This window comes from Lotus japonicus, chromosome 4 (assembly GCF_012489685.1).
Source record: "Lotus japonicus ecotype B-129 chromosome 4, LjGifu_v1.2".
NCBI lineage: Eukaryota > Viridiplantae > Streptophyta > Magnoliopsida > Fabales > Fabaceae > Lotus > Lotus japonicus.
In genome coordinates this window covers 1318862-1338139 of record NC_080044.1, presented here as the reverse complement: position 1 = coordinate 1338139, position 19278 = coordinate 1318862, and the positions used below count along the sequence as shown (strand labels likewise).

Genomic DNA, 19278 nt, shown 5'->3' with positions numbered 1-19278 from the left:
TCCCCTTTGGGGATTGAAATAGTCGGTATAATCCCCTTGCCAAGCAATTGCTATAGATGAAGTGGAGACACAATTGTATATGATGTGAATGAAATTCTCATCAAAACCAAAGAACTGTAAAATATCTTCAATGAAAGGCCATAGGAGTCTGTCATATGCTTTTTCGAGGTCTAATTTGATAGCCATGAAGCCCTTCTTCCCTTTTAATGACCTCAAGGAGTGAATCATCTCTTGGAAACTCAGGATATTATCCATAGTGCTGCGCCCTTGGACAAAGCTGGATTGATTTACAGAAATCAGATTGGGAAGGACATCTCTGATTCGGTTGGCCAGAATCTTTGTCACCACCTTATAGCTAGTGTTTCAAAGGGCAATTGGTCTGAATTGGGAGACACGTTCAGGGATTTGGACTTTGGGAATAAGAGCCAAAACAGTTTGGTTCACATTCTTGATCAGAGCAGGGTTGGAGAAGATGTTTCTGATAAGACTGATTAGGGAATCCCCAATGAGATCCCAGTTCTGTTTGAAAAAGACTGCATGAAATCCATCAGGGCCTGGGGATTTCAGATTTCCAATACTGAAAAGCGCTTTTTTCACTTCTCCATGGGTCACTAGCTTCATCATCTCAGTGCTCTCAAGGCCGCTAAGCTTCGGAAAAGAGGAGGAACTACACAGACTATAGGGAAGTCCCTGGTCAGTAGAGAAAAGGGACTTGAAGTAATTAACAATCAACCTTTTCAAGTTCAAGCTGTCATAAGTCCATTCTCCCTCTTCATTGAGGAGGGCCTCCACTTTGTTTCGTTGTTGTCTAGCTATAGTGCTTTGGTGAAAGAATTTAGTGTTCCTATCACCCAAATTAAGCCAGTTAATTTTGGCTTGCTGAGCCCAGTACAACTCTTCACTTCTCAGGATGGTTTCATAATCAGTCCATAGTCTCTTTCTCAACTTCATCAGAAAAGGATTTGGGTTCTGAACTATCTTCTTCTGGATGCCCTCCATTCTGGCCAGGAGCCTCTTTTTGGTGCGGAATATGTCTCCAAAAACCAGTTTATTCCATTCCATGAGCGTTTCAGTACAGTTTGTGATGTTTCCCTGCCAAGAACTGGAAGCTCTCCAATTATTCTTAATCAGATCCTGGAATTCTGGATGTTGCGACCAGGCAGCCAAGAACTTAAAAGGTTTTGGGCTCCTAGTTTCTACATTGAGTCTCAACCAGAGGGCACAATGGTCTGAGAAAGGGAGAGGAAGATTTGTTATAGAGGCTGCAGGAAATCTGGTCCTCCATTGGGCATTGGAGACTGCTCTATCAAGACGCTCAAAAAGATCACCCCTCTGCCAGGTAAAATGGACACCTTTCGCGCCAAGATCCTCCAAGTGGGTGATGTTCAAGCATTCCTGGAATTTGTTAGCAGCCTGACGGTTGAAGGGGGCACCACCCACTTTTTCTGCCTCAAAAAGAACGGAGTTGAAATCTCCAGCAACGAACCAGGGGCCAGAGGTCTGGTCCTTGAAGTTCACAAGGTCATTCCACAGGGAAACCCTCATCCTTTCTTGGGGATGAGCATAAACAACAGTAAGGTACCACCCTCCCTGATCATTAGGATTAACATGGAGGTGAATGCATTGCTGGTTTAAAGCCACTACTCTGATTGAGAACATGGATTGCTTCCAACAACACCAGATACCTCCAGAGAAACCGTTTGCATCAGTTTTTGTTATACTGTCAAAGCCCATATTGGAGAGGACTTTATCAGCTTTCTCACCACTTATACGAGGCTCAAGAATGGCCACAAAACCCAAATGATAGATTCTTGAACAATCCTTAATAAAGCTGGTAAAATTCTTTTTCCCAGCCCCCCTGCAATTCCAAAATAAGCAATTCATTAAAACAATTGGAGATAAGACAGGGAAGGTACCAAAACGCTGGCTAAGGGAAAGGAGTTGGGTTGCCCTCTCCCATTAGAGCATCCCCAGACTGGGCTTCTTGCAAGGAATCTTGCTTGCATCTATCACTGCACTCCATGTCTGCTACTGAGGCATCTAGACCTTTCTGCTTCATGAGGGACTTGATGAAATTGAGCTCCTCATAGGAAGGAACGTAGGAACCACCTTGAAGACCATCTTCTGGGATTTTCCCTGATTTAAAATCATCCCACATCTTTTGTTGAAATTGTTTCACCGCTGCCAGGGCTGCAGATTCTTCCCTGGTGAGGTAATGAGTCACCTCCTCACCTTTATGGATAGTCTGCATGTCCTTGTTTTGCTGCATTTCTTTCTGAGGTTGGACCCTCTCTTGGTTCTGATTCACTATCTTCTGTTGGGTTGCGATCCTACCAGAAGCTTTATTAGCTTTTATCCCAAGCCCACCTTTGGATTTGGGGGCATCTTGTTGCTGATGGTTTTCTTGACCAGGATGGGGATTAACGTTGACTGGCTGCTCCCTAGGCTCATCATTAGAGTTGAGGGCTGAGAAACGAGATTTGTTACCATGCTGGTTAATGGTTTGGTTCAAGGGTTTAAGAGGCTTCCTCTTGGGTGGTTTTTTAACCAACATCCATGGGCCAAAGCCACTAGGAGTGTCATTTTCCACTTCAGTCTGTTCCTGAATCACCTTAGATTTTGGTTGATGATCCTCAGACGCTGGCAGCATTGGATCATTACCCTTAGGGGAAGAGGGAAGAGGGGTGGGAATAGTCCTCTCTGGGCATCGATCACTCTTGTGGCCATATTTTCCACAACTGAAACATATAGCATGGAGACCTTCATATTCTAGTCGGTATACCTCTCCTAGAGCAGTGAAAGTGGGAGAAAGCTTGCAATTCAGATCAATTTCAACACAGATTCGGGCAAACTTAGCACGGTTGTTAACAGATGTGTGGGTATCAATCTTGAGCATCGTCCCTAGTAGGGATCCAAGGCGCCAAAGGAATTTTTCATTACAGAGCTCCACATCAAGTTCTGGCAACCTGATCCACACCGCTATCTTCCTGGCAGCTTCATCATTTGCCTTGAATCTAGGTCTCCATCTCTGCACCAGTAGGTAGTGGTCTGCAATCATCCACGGGCCCTCGAAGAGAGCAACCCGGTAATCATTTTCAGAAGCAAAGCGAACCAGATAGTAGTCCTCAGCAAGGTCAATCACCTTAATGTCCCCTTCCTTTGCCCAGATTCTGTGGAGGCGCTGGTCCATCCACCTAAACCCAATTTTCTTTCCCAGGAGCTTCACTACCAGGGTAAACTTCCATGGGCGACACCATTCTTCATATTCTTCTAAGGAGACAGGAACAACGGGGTTGAGGCTGAAAGGCTTCCTCTCATCCTCAAGTTTCATAGATTCCAGATCATCTCCAGCGAGTTCTTCCCTAACTAGGTCAACAATTTCTTGGGGGGAAAAGGGGGTGAAGGATTCCCCAGCAATCACTTTATCCTTATAGGACATCTTTGATTCCTTTTGCAGACCTTCCAATCTGGGATTATTCTCCTCCAGTAGATCCATTTCTGAATCAAAGACAGTTACACAATCCGTCGTTTTTACCTTTTTGTTGCTACGGTCTGCTTGGTCGTTTCCTTCACAAGGTGCTTTGCGGGGATCCCCGCCGGGGTGGAGCGTCGTCGTCATCAGAGCCTCAGCGGCGCTAGGGAAAAGGGCAGCGTACAGAGGGGAGAAAGGTTTCTAGAGAGAAGGGAGAGATTCTCTCTCTAAGAGCGGCAACATTTTCTTGTCGTGATTCACATTAAACAACACCGAATAATATAAGTTATTATTGGTACAACTAATCGATAAAGACGCGTGTGCGGGGTTTGGTCTAATTCAATCAACAATTGAGTTTATCACTCTTTTATTATACCTAGGATTGGATATGAACAAAGAGTTCCAATTATTTGCCTCTGAAGTCTGAACTCATGTTGGATAATATTGCGATCCACTGATTGGTTTCGGATATCCCTACGCTAGTGTCAAGAAGAAAAGAATTATATATTGAATGAATAAGCTAACTTGGATTTAAGAGTCACACTAATCACCAAACCAGAAATAAGTGTTGTAGTTCTATTTTTAAAAGTCTATTTGCTTGCCATCTCAGAAGATTTTGTATTGAATGAGAACAATATTTCAGATTTTTTTATAAATAATTATGTTTAGAAAAAGGTTTTCCATTAAGATGACGTGATTATCACGGGCAATAATACTTATTATTATAATCACCATGATTAGTCCCCTCATAGAAAATAGCAATCTTTGAACTCAGACTTCTATTGCTGTTTTATCTACAAACAACTTGAAACAGTTATTGATTCATGGTATATAATATAGTGGTATTTTTATTGTTACGAATATTATTAAATTGAAATTTAACTACATCACAATGTCTTAAAAATTGACTTATTTAAAATTATATTTTATACAAAAATTGAACCTATAAATTTATTTAAAGATAATTTTTTATCTTAATTTTTTTCTAAATATAATTTTTATGCAATTCCATAAAATAAGTAAGTTTTCATGCAAGATTAAATTTTAAACAAAATCACACCGGACCTTAATTTTTTTTGTAGACTTAATTGCACTTTTAGTTGCTCGACTATAAGTAATATATGAGCTTGACACACCAATAATTTTTTAGCCGATTTTCTCGTCAACTTTTGTGATGATTACAATTTAGTCCATCCATCACTTTTATAGTTTTATTCCATTGAAATTTATAAAATTCTCATTTTCTAAGCATTTTTTCACAAATTAAAATGCTTAAACAATTTTAGACATTATTTCGCTTTAAATTTAAAAAAATCCAATTTTTGTCTCTTCTTTAACTCATAATCTCACATCTATAAATTCCTTTAAAATTGAATCAAATATTTTGCTTTAAACTTTTGAAATTATTTTACATCTCAAACTCATCACAAACCCCAAAAAATATTTGAATAGAAAGGTGAAGATTTAGGAATTAAAAAATTGAGAGAGGCCAAATTTACTTGATTTTGCAAGTAAAAAGACTCAATTTGCTCGAAAATAATTATAAAAAAAAATAATTGGTTATATATAGTCCAAAACGAAAGTGTAATATTTTATATTTTAGCCTTATCTCCATGTATCAATAGGTTAGACACTTAGACATAAGCTTATAAGAGCATCTCCAATGGAGTCCTTATTTTGAGACCTTAAAATAAAATCCGGATATTATTAGATCTCATCATTGGAGCTATCCTACATGGCATGAGATCTTAGCAAAAGCTAAGATCCGTGCCTTAGCTCAGGTACTCTCAAATGTGGGATCTTAAATAAAATAATATTTTTTTCTCTCTCCTTTAATATCATAACCAAAGTAAAAAATTAGGAAGGGAAATAAATAATATAAATATATTGGGTATCGTGGGTCCAGTCAAAAGTAAAACAAGATCTCAACCACTAGAGTGAAATGTGTATGAAGACCTTATGAGTATCTTAAATTATATGTGGCAATTTGGGTCCACAAAAACTGAGTTAAGTCCCAAAATAAGTTCGCACCGTTGGAGAGGCTCTAATTCAACCTTATTTACATCATCGACGTGGCACATCCTTAGTCTATTTGCTTCAATGGCCATTGGCATTTGACTTCTCTCAGGCCGGCTAGCAAAACAACCAAATGTTGTGCAAACCACCTCCAACATTAAAATAAATATATAAAACCCAATTTTGCAATACAATTAACAAATCGGAAATGTTGATTTGATTATCTTCACAAAAAAATAGCCCGAGTGAGAAAGAAAAATTATAAACCAAATTAACATATATAATATAAAATGTGATACTGGTGATTTTTTCGGAAAAAGATATTAGAAGCAGAGACTAGAGAGATAGGAGTAAAATTAGGTTTCACATATTCATAAATTTTTAGTTGTGTGGGCCATATACATACATATAAATAAATAATGAAGGCAAATAATATATACAGTAGTAAAAAAATAAATTATTTGTAACGCAAGTTATACTTGTAAGATCAAGTTTTGATCTAGTAGTACAGCTCTATGTTTTGATGATTACATGTTAACTATTATGTATGAACAATTATGGTACTCTAACGTTGTTTTCTGAGTGTTATAATGACAGGCTATGACTCTGGTCTTATTTCACATAATTCAGAAGCACTTTGCTAAAAGAGTAACCTCCGCAACGCTTTCGCACTTACTATGTTCAATCTGAACAGTAGATTAAGCTTCAGAAGATCTAAAGATTATAAAGCTCTGATATGGATTCAGCTCACTAGAAGCTCTGAAGGATCAGAAGCTCTGAAGGATCAGAAGCTCTGAAGGTCCAGAAGCTGAGTAGTGAAGATTCTGAAGTCCAAGAGTAAGCTGGCTCTGAAGACCAAGTACTTCTCCTCTGAGTCCAGAAGCAGAAGGTACAAAGGTCAGAGGATCCAAGCTTCCTTCTGACTCTGATCACCAAGCTTCACAAGTTCCAATATCAAGCATCACTCTGATCAGAAGTCAACTAGGATAAAGGTCATGTCACTATCCAAAGTACAAAAGCAATTGTACCATTCCTGACGACCTTACCTAACTTATTCAGCCACAGCAGAACCTGTAAAACCCAGATCTGCCCTCCAACGGTAGCATTCCATGCAAACTTCCAAACCTAATTCCTTGGAGTATATAAAGAGGCTGAAGATGAAAGATGTAGCCTGAAGAAGAAACTTTGTTGAAGCTTACGCGAAATTCAAATATTCTCTCAAACAATCTTTCTTCACATTGTACTAATTGTGTTTACTATTAGCTTTCTAAGAAGCATTTCTTTGTAAACCCAAACTTTCAAACAATTGTTTGATTTTCCTTAAGGAAACCAAGGTTGGTCGGATCCTTGAGAAGACTAAGAGAGTGAATCTTAGTGATAGCTAAGTCAGTGTATTGTTAGTCACTTTGCAGGTAGCAAGTGCAGTTTTAACAAACTCTGATTAGTGGATTGCCTTCATTCTAAGAAGGAAGAAATCACCTTAACGGGTGGACTGGATTAGCTTGAGGGATTTATCAAGTGAACCATGATAAAATCATTGTGTGCTTTCCTTAACTCTTATCTTAGCACTTTTATCTTTGGTGTTTGAAGAGATTTTTAAAATCTCAAGTGAGAAAGATTTTAGATTGATAACGCTATTCAAACCCCCCTTTCTATCGTTTTTCATACCTTCAATACAAACAACACATAGTATTAAGAAAACATCAAAAAGTTTATGGGAGCAATTGCCCTCATACCCTATAAGGTGGATCTGTTACGTACATATGTGAGATGTTCAAATTTGGATTTCTTACTGTGGAGAAATTTATGAATTCATGTACGTTGTCAATGAATTTGAGTCGTTCGATTAAGATCAGATGACTCAAACTTATTCCTACAGTCCAAACTTGTGAAAGATGAGCCGACCGATCTAGATCAAACGACTTAAATTCATTGACTACGTGAATGTATGATTGCTCTCACGATAAGAAAACTGAAATTCAAGAAGTTCATACTATTTGGTATATAGAAATCAAAATTATTAGGGTTGACTAAATACCTTAGGTAATGTTTGGATTAAATCATCTTAATTAACTTTATATGGATCAATAAGATAAGCGATAAAATATGAAATTTCTAACCCACATATCAATGCTTGTGGTGGTATTTTAAGAGACCTTGAGGAAAAGTTTGTACATAGTTGGATATTCTGATAAGCTAGGTTCTCATTCCATCCTTCATGCTGAGTTGTGGGGTATCTACCATGGCATTAAAATTGCTTTGGCTAGATGTTTCACTAGGATAATAGTGGAGTCATATTCCCAATTGGTCATTAGTATGCTTGACAAAGGTTGTTTGGACTCTAAAGCTTGCGCCCCTCTTGTTAGAGATCAAAGAATTGCTTGGTAAATGCTCTCTTTCACATTGGAAACATGAATATGAAGATTTATGGTGTTCTTCCTTCATTTTATATTGTTCTTATATGCATGATGCTTGTGATACTATTTGAAAGTGTAGTTGGGCTTAGGCCCTACATGTAATAAAAAAAATCATTTATCCCTCTTATGACTTAAATGATTTAAGCTAAGATTATTTATAAGAAATAGAATAACACTAATGAATATTCAATAAATTCATGACTCACATTATTTATGAATGATGAGCTTAAATAAATAAAAATATGTAAGACATGGGCCCAAGAGTAATTAAAGTCTTGAAAGATTACTAGTATTTAGTGTAACGCATTTGGGTTTGTGTTCCTAAAGAGAGACGAACAATAACTCAAAACTGCGGGGTGACCAAGAGAGTATACTATAAACAAGAAAGGGAACCCCGTTTCTTCATCCGTTTGTTTTCTTCTTCTTCTTCTTCTCTTCAGATTCATCTCTCTCTCTCTGTTTCCTTCTATTTTGTCCTTTCTTCCATTTCAATTTCTTCATCCTCTCTCTCTTACACTCTTCTTCGATTTTGAACTTCTCTACTGTTCCCCACGCGGTGAGGGATTATAAATGTCCTTCACGGGATCTCGCTGTTCTTTCATCCGTTTTTAATCTTCTTCTTCACTGCATCATCTTCTAGCTCCGAGTTGTCCAGATGAGTCAACTCGGTCTCATCCTGCAGGAATCGCTCCGCAATGAAAGAGAAGCAAGAACCATCTTCGGTTTGCTAACCGAACAAATCGACGCCGGCGATACAGCTCACCGGAGGAGGCGCACCCTCAAAGAACGCCTCAGATTCACCGGAATGGGCTGCTGCGGTGCCACCTGGGTCTTCCGTCCCGTCCGCCAGGACCATCACGAAGAAGCTAGAGGAGAAGAAGGAACAAGAACTGTACAGCAACATCAACAGCAAGAGGAGATCCAGCAGGGTCAAGATCCGGACCCGTTGGTACCCGAATGCGTGGGTCCGGGTCCATCGGGCACGGGGATGAATCTCGCGGCGGCGTTGGCGGCGGAGCGGCAATTTCGGGGATCAGGGGAATCGGAGGGGGAGACGCCGTTGAGAGTGTCGTTGATGAGGCTGTTGGAGGAAACGGAGGTGGAAACAACAGCAACGGAGAAAGGAGGAGAGGGGAATGATTCGGTGTGCTGCGTGTGTATGGGAAGGAAGAAAGGTGCAGCGTTCATACCATGTGGTCACACTTTTTGCAGGGTGTGTTCCAGGGAGCTCTGGTTGAACCGAGGGAATTGCCCCCTTTGCAATCGTTCCATTCTCGAGATTCTCGACATCTTCTGAAACTCAAATTCATCTTGGATCCATCAACCCTAAACCCACAATTTTTCTTTCTTTTTCTGCCATTAAACTTGGGTTGATTTTTCAGGTGTAACATGATACTATGATAGTAGTTGAATTTGCTACCTATTGAAAATTTAATTAGTCTATGTTATCTTTGTATATTAATAGTACTATTAATTCACTTTTCCCCGTAAATTTGGAGATGCCGACTCTTTTATATTCAGAATTTAGTTACAGTTAAAATTTTCTTCATCTCTCATCCTGATCAAGAGTGTATTATGTGGATTGCAGAATCAAACCTAATAGCTCTTCTCTGCTACTAGTTGGTCACTCGGTCTATTTGTGTTGTTAATTGAGTTACCCTAAGTGGTTATATGGTCCTTATCTAGGGTTTAGCTACTAATTTGGGTATGTAAATGGTAAAAAATGGACAAAGTTCCCCTTGATAAACAAATGTGACAAAGAAGCAAAACCAAGTCTTCATAACTTTTTATTTATGAGGAAAAATGTGGGGAATCAATTTTTTAAGTAGGGGACCATTTTCATTATTTTAATTTGGGGAAATGTTTTTCATTGTACTCAATTTGTTACAATTGGCCTATAAAATATTCAAATAATTGAGGCGTTGTAAGCTTGAAATAGTGACATTTTCACATAAATAATAGTGCGGCAGCCAACATTCAACAGGAGCACACATTTCCCTTGATGTGGTCATGGGCTGAATGACTGGTACACACTACACAGGATTGGATATGGCTATGAGATTTTCATAAATGAAAAGGAAAAAACTATTCTGCAAAATCATTCAATTTATTAGTATAGGTTGAATTAGGTTAGAGTATTAATAAATTTTTCTTTCAAGACATATTAGACCAAGGCATCAAGTGAAACAAATCAACACATACAAATCAATGTATAATAGATCCTAATTACGAGTAATAAAATTGAGCACCACAACTTCTAAATACAATACAAGTTCGTTTACTCTAATCAGCATCAATATTTAACAATAAAAAGAAATTCATCAATAAAATGCTACTCCAAGTCTCTGAAACTCTGTCTTTGATTCTAATTTCAACATTTTTTATATGTTCATTAGAGATAGTCTAAAGCGGTAGTACGCGCGCTAACTCACTTCAATTAAACAAACACAATCAAAGTAGGGGTGTTCAAAAAGTTGAGCCCGCCCCAATACCTGCTCTATCCGAGTCCATTTGGTCTCTTTGGATTAGTTCAGCTTTGTTTTTGAGTAGAGAATTGTTTAAAATTGGTTTTAAATGATGATCTTCCACGATCGAGCTCAAATTGGGGGGAAAAATTCCATTCGAATTCGTCCCTACCGAGACACATTACAACACAACATGCGGGTAGAAGGCCGACCCATATGTGAATAAAGTGAGGCAACCTAACCCTACCCTCTTAAAAAAGATGCCCCCATACCTCCTTCCTCTATGCCTCACATTAGAAACCCTAGCCTCTTAATGTCTCTTTTTCTTCTCCCCTTCCAAGCAACACCCCTCCTACCAAGACCTAGCCATCTCTTCTCTTTTATTCTCTCCTTCGTCGTAGCAGTTGCCCTTGCCAAGACCTTTCTCTTCTCTTATTGCCTTCGCAGGAACAACCCCCGCCAAGATGTCTTCTTCTCGTCTCATATATGTCTTTAGAGATGAACGTCTATTGCACAGTCATCCGCCACATGCTACAACATCATTGTGCTCGAAGACCAACGCCATGTTCAAAGACCCGCGGGTAGTTTCACACGAAATCATTGCCACCACCTCCATTCGAGTCTCTGATCACGTCACAACGAATCTCAGCCATCGATCATCTTCACTTTGCTCCACTAAAACTCGAAAAGCTAACAAACACCCATGGAATCAAAGCACCGCGGCATGTGCATATTTCATGTATCAGATTATGAAAGTTATTTGGAAAAATAAAACTCGAATAGGAAATAGAGATTGTCTAACTTATTTCATGTATCAGATTATGAAAGGTAGCGGCCAAGCCAACTGTAGATGCAGGGTTGGATCAGTTTGAGAAGAAACCAAGGGTGAGGGTGAATAGTCAACCAAGTAGGGTCCCGTTTCCTACCAAAAACAAAGATGACAGCCCCTTTTAGAGAAGATCATGGCCACATTCTCTGTGACAAAGGATGGTAGTGGCCCATCAGGATGTGAACACACATACATATATTGCTGCTGCTGCTGTCTTTTAAATTAGATTTGGCTTCTTATATATTGCCTCTTTCATTTCCCCCGAGATTAAAGTTTCCCACCCAATTTAGTTTATATTTCTATATCCTTAATTCTTTCAAGATTAGTGGCACCAATATGTGGTGAAAGCATCCTCTTCACTCTTTAATCAATTGATTCTAAACCAAAAAAATCTATATATGGTTCCTTTCAAGATTTGTTCTAAATATTGTAGCATAGTGTCTATAAATCAGTAGAATTGGAATATAAATGATAGTGTCGCATAAATTACTAGACTCAAATCTCATTATACCATAGTACCATACCATTTCTGTACTAAAAAAAGCATTAGAAGTCGGGTTATTTTCAACTCAAAGTTGCTATTGTCACGACAAATTGGATAAATGGTAACGTACGCAGGGCTTTTAGCGGAAATCTAGGACAGCAAATCAACAGTGTAAGTTAGTTCGTCGGCTCTCATTAAAATAGTCTTGTGCTATGATTTTAATGGTGCTTGCTACCATACCACAAGAATTTTTGTGGGTATGATACAATAGCTGACATGGACCAATAGGATATAAGTGGTGTAGTTTATTATTTGATTTTTAGGTTTATTGATTTTTAATGTAAAAGTAATAATTTTTTATTGAGTTAACCATGGGTTAACCAACCCTAGTCAGATTTCATTAATAGAGTTTTAATTCCCAAGAATTTGAAAATCAATCTTTTCCATTCTTCTTCTACACTCTTCCAAAACTGCCGTTTCATTGTTCTTCTACTCACTTCTGCATTTCGGGCTCCTCTTCCGTTTCGTCTTCCGTCAATTCCTTCTTCCGGTGGCGCGTTTGCAACACTGTAAGTGGTTTTCCTTTCAAACCCTTTCAATCTCTTCCTCCTTCTCCGTTCTCTTCCTCCGTTCGTTCTCTTCCACCAACATTCTACTGCTATTTTGATGTTTCTTCTTCCGTGAGTGATTGAACGGCTTTGTTTGGACTTTGTATTGATCATGAAGCATTGTATTTTGCAGGTTCAGAAACAAGAACAGGGTTGTTCTTCGTTGACGCCGTCGGGGTTCGTTGTCGCCGTCACCGTCGCCGTTCGTGGTCATACTTTTCACGGTTTAAGGTTAGTGGGTTTATACCTGAGTACTTGTTGGTTGCATGTAATGATTTGTTCTGTAATCGTGGTCAACCTTTTGAAATTGGGGCTAATTTTGGTTGCATGTCCTGACATTGTTAATTTTGTTGTTGATATCATTTTAATTAGAACGTGAAACCTGGGTATGTGGGCATGTGGTTGTTCTTGTTTTGTTAGTTGCATGTACTGAAAATTGTGGTTGCAAAAGTGCCCCTGAAAAAGTGCTCATGAAAAGAAGTTTTTTTTCTTCATATTTGGGCTAAGAATACCTCTGATCTCTCCCTTTGTGATTAAATGTAACTTTTATAAATTGACAAATAATAGTTCTTGTGATTATATGTTTATTGCAAGTCAATAATAGTTTTTGTTATTGTATGTTTATATGTAACTTTTCATGCTCTGTTTTTTGGGCTTGAGTTTGTGTTGGAGTTGTACCCTGTTTGTAGATATGAAAATGACTTCCATTGCTTACATTTAAACTGTATTTTCTTAGTAGAAATGGAACATGGTGGTAGTTCGCGTGGCACATTCCGGAAAACTTTTACAATTCCTATTAATCTGAGTGAGGAACACATGGATATCCCTAGATATTTTTATGAAAGTAAGAAGTCCTCTCTTAAGAATGAAGTTCAGCTTATTGATCCATGTGGGAACTGTGTGAAAATTTGTGTTGTGGTTGGATGTTTAGGAGGGGTTCTCTGGGATGTTGTGCCTACCCTTGTCAGGTTCTATGGTCTGAAAAAGAACCATGACTTGGTATTTGATTATGAAGGGGAGAATAGATTTAAAATTGGTATTTTTGATGAAAATAAGAATGAGTTTCCATATCCACTTCCTGTTAAGGAGGAATATGAAGAACCGGGTCCAGAAATTGTTGAATTGAGTTCTGACTCTGAGGATGATGAAGATGATGTTGCTCGGGCAGAGGCAGAGGCAGAGGCAGAGGCTGGGTATGTCCAGGTTAATGGACGACAATATTATAAATTTGTTAAGGTTATCAGTGGCTCTGTTGCAAAAAAGAATCAAACCTTGGTAAGCAATCAGTCATCATTCTCTTTCACTTTCAATTTATATTACTTAAATTTGTTTATATATTTAATTTAATTTGGTAATTTTTCTTATTTTGTTTAATCAGCCCTTGCCGAGGTCAGTTGTTCGTGAGTACCTTAGTGAGCACAACTGGGGACGTTTTGTTCTCATGAAGGAAGGTGATGGCAAAAGGTATTTATGCTCGCTGTTGTGGAGGAAGAGAGACGGTCAATTGACAGATTGTCATCTAGGAGAAGACTTTTATCAGTTTGTCAGTGACTACCACCTAGTTAAAGGCGACAAGCTCAACTTCAAGGCTAATGAAATGAACAACTTTCTTCATGTCAGGATTCAGCGCCGTAATGGGAATGGGAATGGGAATGAGAATGGGAATTAGAAAATGAATTTGGTTTGGTAGCTATTGGTTGCTACATATGTGTTTTGTTTGATACTGGATTCAGATCTTTGTGTTTTTTAACTTTGAACTTGTTTTGTTTGCTACCTACTGGTTGCTACATGTGTTTTGTTTGATACTGTGTTTTATTTTGATCATTATCATGTTCTGATTTTTAAAATGTTTGTCTATTGTGTAGTTTTTAAATGGCATCCCAATCTTATTCATCCCCAAGATCTGCAAGCGTTGCTAATGATGCGAGACGTTGCAAGTGCAGTCTTTATCCCTCAATTAGGACAGCATGGACTAGGGTTAATTATGGGAGAACATTTTACCAATGTTCTTATGGGGTAAAAAAATTCATTTTTATCAATCATACATGGATGCATGTAAACTTATATAATTATCTGTGCTAATCTAATGATATAAAATTGTAGGGTTGTGATTACTTTGATTGGGCAGAAGGTCCTATTGAAGGGGTGAACAATCAACCTGTTAACAGTTCTAATCCACAACCACAAGTTAACAGAAACACGATTGATGCGAGTGCGGTTGAAGTTTTGCTTGCGGAGGGTAGGAGGAGGGAACAAGCTTACATCAAAATCATTGTGGGTACTTGGGTGTTTGTACTCGTTGTCCTGGTTGCAATTAAGATGGGTTAATTTTTTTTTTTTTGGCTATATGGTACTTTTGTTATAAAGGATGTTGGTCAATTGAAGGATGTTTGTACTTCCGTTATTAAGTACTTGGTTTTGTAGCAATTGGTTTTGTCATTGTCTTTGAATTGATTTGGCATTGTTTCAAATTAAGTTCTGTTATTAAGTACTTGGTTTTGTAGCAATTGGTTTTATCATTGTCTTTGAATTGATTTGGCATTTTCAAATTAGTTTCAAAAAAAGTTCCATAATTTGGCATTGATTTGAATAAATACTTCCTATTTCAACTACCATAATTTGGCAGTGATGTGAAAAAAAACTTCCATTTTCAACTACCATAATTTGGCAGTGATTAATAAAAACTTCATATTTTAGGAAGGCTTTGAATCTTTGTTTCCAATTTTGTTAAAGTTAGTAGAAATAGTAGAAATGAGTTAATTACATGATTTAAAAACCGTTTTACTCAAGGTGGGAGAGTACCTTATTTAACCTTATAAAAAAAATCATGTGTAGTAGAAAGCTTGACTAACTTGGGATAAAAAATGTAAATACTTAAACAAAGGGGTATCAAAAATTTAAAGACTTAAACAAAGCCATGGAAGCATATGCAAAAATAACTTGAATGATATGAAAGTCAAACACCATTACTGAAATATTAAAAAACGCAAGCAGTCTTAATAGGGCACAACATGCCAAAATAACTTGTCCACAACTGAGTAAAACAACAAAACTGAAAACAGGTCAAAAGGTGGGCACAAACAGGCCAAAACACACCAGTCCAAAATGCAAAACACATCCAATCAAAACAATTCTCCAAACAGGCCAAACAATTGGTCCATGTTTATTACAAACAGAATAATAAGAAGGTAAATAATATGGATAGTTCCATATAAGCATTCCTTCACTCAAGGAAGACACTTGTTCCTGACCAGTGTAGCCTTCACCATATTTCCATAGAACTCATAAGCCTTTTGCATGAGAATTTCCTGATTTTCGTTGTACTTGTGTAAAGCCAACTTCAATGCAAACTTCAAGCGTGTGCTATTGTCAATCTGCAAAACATAAGAGAAACTTTTACAATTACTATCATTTGTAAAAAAATATACAAATCGTGCACCTGAATTTATAACTTAGGTTACCTTAATATTGTATCCATCTTTTCCCAATTCGTTCATCCAGCATGCTACCCACACCCCGCAATCATTTCTACACAAAAAAACCAACCACATTTTATATGATGTAGGAACCCTATAATGTAATTCCAGTCAAAAAACAAATATAACATATACTCACGAGTCAGATTTCTGCACTGGCAATCCTTGGGGCACGACAACCTTAAACTGAGAAACACGAGGCCTCACTGTTTCATCCATGTCATAGAATGATGGATCTCTGAACATTTTCTCCATGTATAATGCCTAAGCAATATAATTTTAAATTGATTAGGAGCATAATGAACAAGTAATTAAAAAGAATAATGAATTGAAAGTTACTTGTGCCTTACCACCAGCTTGGCGTTGAAGATCCTATATTCCAACCTATCTTCTTCTGGGAAGGAGTCCAAGTATACAATTTCTTCATTTTCAAAGTCAAACACAAGTAGGTACCAATGCTTACCGTTGTCATTCACGGGCACAAACACCTAAGGAATAACATTAAAATCAGTTAAACAATTTGAGAATTAATCAGTCTAAGGTAGAAATTATTGTAATGATTATACCTTTGACAACATCTCAATCTTCCCCATGTAGGTCCTCTGTTGATTGGTGATCATGCTTTGAGGGTGGGTGGTCCAGCCCATAATGAATTGCTGTAAAATAATTTAAAATTATGTCATAAACATGTCATGCAAGATGATAACATACATTCCATAAATATTAGACTCACGGAAAAGTAGGTTGGTAAGAACCAAAACTTAGGAATTCTGTTCATATCCCTTTCAGAGTGAGTCAACATTATGGCAAACAAGTTGATAACCTACATTAAAAAATATTAAAATTTTTGGTGAGAAATTAGGACAAAAAATATTTAATGATAAGAATTTGTTGAAGATGTCGTGTTCACTCTCACCTCTTGATCAACTTTGCACTTTGGCATCAGAGTTTGCAATACCCCACGGGTTCCATTAACATGGTTGATTACAGGAATTATAAGTGATTCCTTGTTGTCATAAACAATGAAGAAACAATAAACATATGGTACAAAGTGATTAACACAAATAAACTATATTACATACATAAGAAGATTGTAATTAAAATTGCTACTTTTTACCTATCTACACTTCCATCATTGCACCTCTTAAATATGTAAGAAGCCACTACAATATCAGTGTAGTCAAGGTTTTCAAAGACAGCTGGTCCAAATATGCTTTTCAACCACTATTATAACAATAAACAATGAATCAGGAACTTGAAGCAATGTGTTCATACTTATTTAAAAAAAAATACTTACAACGGGAATGTAAATGGGATCTATTGTAGCAGCTGGACCAGATAAAGATGTCTTATCATTTTGATTTGATGGAGGAGTTGCAGATTTGAATCCACTGCCTAGAGTCTGAAACTCAGATGGAGAAAACAATTTCTTTACCAAGCCACCTACACATTTCTGTTTTCCTTTGTCATTGGGCGTAGATTGCACAAATTTCAGCATTATTTCTTCAGTTGCAGTAGCTCTTAAAGAGTACTTTGATTTGTTCGTAAACAACTCCTCATCAGATAGTTCAGGATCTTTCGATGTGCTGGTGTACCAAGTTTGAGCTAAAAATCCCACTGCTTGCATTAATGATCGAACATCTTTTTGTAATTCTGTGACTGTGTTCAGCACATCCTGTGCATAAAATATATGATTCAAGGAACCCATAAGCAATCAAAATTCTGTGACTTACAATAATGAACCAGCTACTGCTAATTTCACATATATGAACCAAATCCCTAAACCCTAAACAAAATGGAAATTTCATTAATGAGGCAACACATACACAGTAGCACAAACCCTTATATTTCAACACCTAAGGTATGACCCAAATCAGTGACATTCATTTATTGTTATGCAAAATTCATTAACTTCAAATATCATGAAACAACACATACTCAGTAGCTGGAACCCTTATATTTCAACACTTAAATTATAAAACAAAATGACTGTAGGAATGGGGTTTTCTTGCATATCAGAAATTATTTGCTTTTCAAATAGTATAATATGTGAGTTAAATCATACCTTATCATTTGGAGTTCCTTTCCCATTTGGGGTTTCTTCTCCAGCATTGATTTGTGGCTCTTGATCAAATTGAACATCCTTTCTTTGCTTGCTGTCATGAATGCTTCAAGATTGTACCCAAAAGTTCAAGTGTGAAAATTAGAATAGATTAGGGATTTTGTTAACCTAACAAGTAAATTATAACCAGAAAACAAATACCCACCTTGAAGATATGTTGATGATTGAATGCACCTTCTGTGACACTCGAGCCCGCCGCACAGAAGGTCCCTCATCAGCGACTGGATTCTCTGGAGATGGAGAGGTGATTGATTCCAAATCTTTGAACCGACGCTTCCTTGTGGTTCCTCGTCGTGGGGTCCTTCCTCTTCCAGCCATGAAATTTGTGAGAAGAAGTTGAAGAGAAAGGTTTAGGCTAGAAACCTCTGATCTACTCATTATATATGATTGATAACACCCAGTATTGAATTGATTGTGCATATAATGTGTGTTGGATACCTCAAACGTCAAAAGGCACACCCAATTCAATATCCACAAGAAAACGGTGCCAAGGAGAGGAAGGAGAAGAGGCAGCCGTATGTGCCTTCACTGCTATGCACTATATCCTTTACTTCCCCTAAGTCAATCTGGTTAAGGATATAATAGACATTCGTCAGATTAGTTGCTATTACTTTCTTTTTTATAATGAATAGTGGCTATTAATATTCTAAAATTTGATAAGAAAACACCATTGGGATTGATATTGGGTAATTAAAACGAAGATTGACTATTGCTATTCAAAGTTTCCTTTTTTTTTTTAGAAAAACTACTATTCAAGGTTAAACACGGAACTTTTGATTGGTAGATTATTTTGAAATTAACTTTTTTTTTTTAATAATTAGTTTCAAAATTATGATTTCATGTAGTTTTCAAAAAAAATAATAAAGATTTCATGTAAGTGATAAATATGATGTAAGTGATAAATATGATTCGTCGCTAAGGGAAAGGTTCGGATAGGGAAAAGTTAGGGTTCATCCACCACTCGTCTCTAAGGGAAAGGATCGGAAGGGGAAAAGTTTGGGTTCATCCACCACTCGACACGTCGCTAAGGGAAAGGTTCATCCACCACTCGACTCGTCGCTAAGGGAAAGGTTCGGATAGGGAAAAGTTAGGGTTCATCCACCACTCGTCTCTAAGGGAAAGGATCGGAATTGGAAAACTTTGGGTTCATCCACCACTCGACGCTAAGGGAAAGGTTCGGATAGGGAAAAGTTAGGGTTCATCCATGATTCGTCTCTAAGGCTAAGGATCGGAATGGGAAAAGTTATGGTTCATCCACCACTCGTCTCTAAGGGAAAGGATCGGAAGGGGAAAAGTTAGGGTTCATCCACCACTCGTCTCTAAGGGAAAGGATCGGAAGGGGAAAAGTTAGGGTTCATCCACCACTCGACACGTCGCTAAGGGAAAGGT

At 37.6% G+C, this 19278-nt stretch overlaps 3 protein-coding genes across 3 annotated transcripts; 2 read left to right on the top strand and 1 right to left on the bottom strand.

Moving 5' to 3' along the window:
- Window positions 1-363: 363 nt before the first annotated feature.
- On the bottom strand, window positions 364-3619 carry LOC130710646 (uncharacterized). The gene is made up of 2 exons (XM_057559975.1): window positions 1977-3619; window positions 364-1858 (listed from the first exon to the last, which is right to left on the bottom strand). The coding sequence occupies exons 1-2, from the start codon at window positions 3617-3619 to the stop codon at window positions 364-366; spliced, it is 3138 nt and encodes a 1045-aa protein (XP_057415958.1).
- Window positions 3620-8179: 4560 nt separating this feature from the next.
- LOC130715196 (uncharacterized) lies at window positions 8180-9405 on the top strand. Its single transcript, XM_057565269.1, has one exon. It carries the CDS (start codon window positions 8561-8563, stop codon window positions 9200-9202), a length of 642 nt encoding a protein of 213 aa, XP_057421252.1. The 5' UTR covers window positions 8180-8560; the 3' UTR covers window positions 9203-9405.
- A 2507-nt stretch (window positions 9406-11912) lies between these two features.
- Window positions 11913-14115, top strand: LOC130713662 (uncharacterized). Its single transcript, XM_057563446.1, has 4 exons — window positions 11913-12252; window positions 12425-12522; window positions 13031-13566; window positions 13670-14115. Exons 3-4 carry the CDS (start codon window positions 13033-13035, stop codon window positions 13958-13960), a joined length of 825 nt encoding a protein of 274 aa, XP_057419429.1. The 5' UTR covers window positions 11913-12252; window positions 12425-12522; window positions 13031-13032; the 3' UTR covers window positions 13961-14115.
- Window positions 14116-19278: the final 5163 nt, after the last annotated feature.

What these genes read in the sequence shown, in the direction of transcription:
- LOC130713662 (XM_057563446.1), top strand. Translation starts at nt 13,033, where the DNA reads ATGGAACATGGTGGTAGTTCGCGTGGCACATTCCGGAAAACTTTTACA. An exon ending in CAAAAAAGAATCAAACCTTG is followed by an intron (nt 13,567 to 13,669) that starts GTAAGCAATCAG and finishes TTGTTTAATCAG; the next exon opens with CCCTTGCCGAGGTCAGTTGT.
- LOC130710646 (XM_057559975.1), bottom strand. Translation starts at nt 3,619, where the DNA reads ATGACGACGACGCTCCACCCCGGCGGGGATCCCCGCAAAGCACCTTGT. An exon ending in GATTCCTTGCAAGAAGCCCA is followed by an intron (nt 1,859 to 1,976) that starts GTCTGGGGATGC and finishes TTGGAATTGCAG; the next exon opens with GGGGGCTGGGAAAAAGAATT.
- LOC130715196 (XM_057565269.1), top strand. Translation starts at nt 8,561, where the DNA reads ATGAGTCAACTCGGTCTCATCCTGCAGGAATCGCTCCGCAATGAAAGA.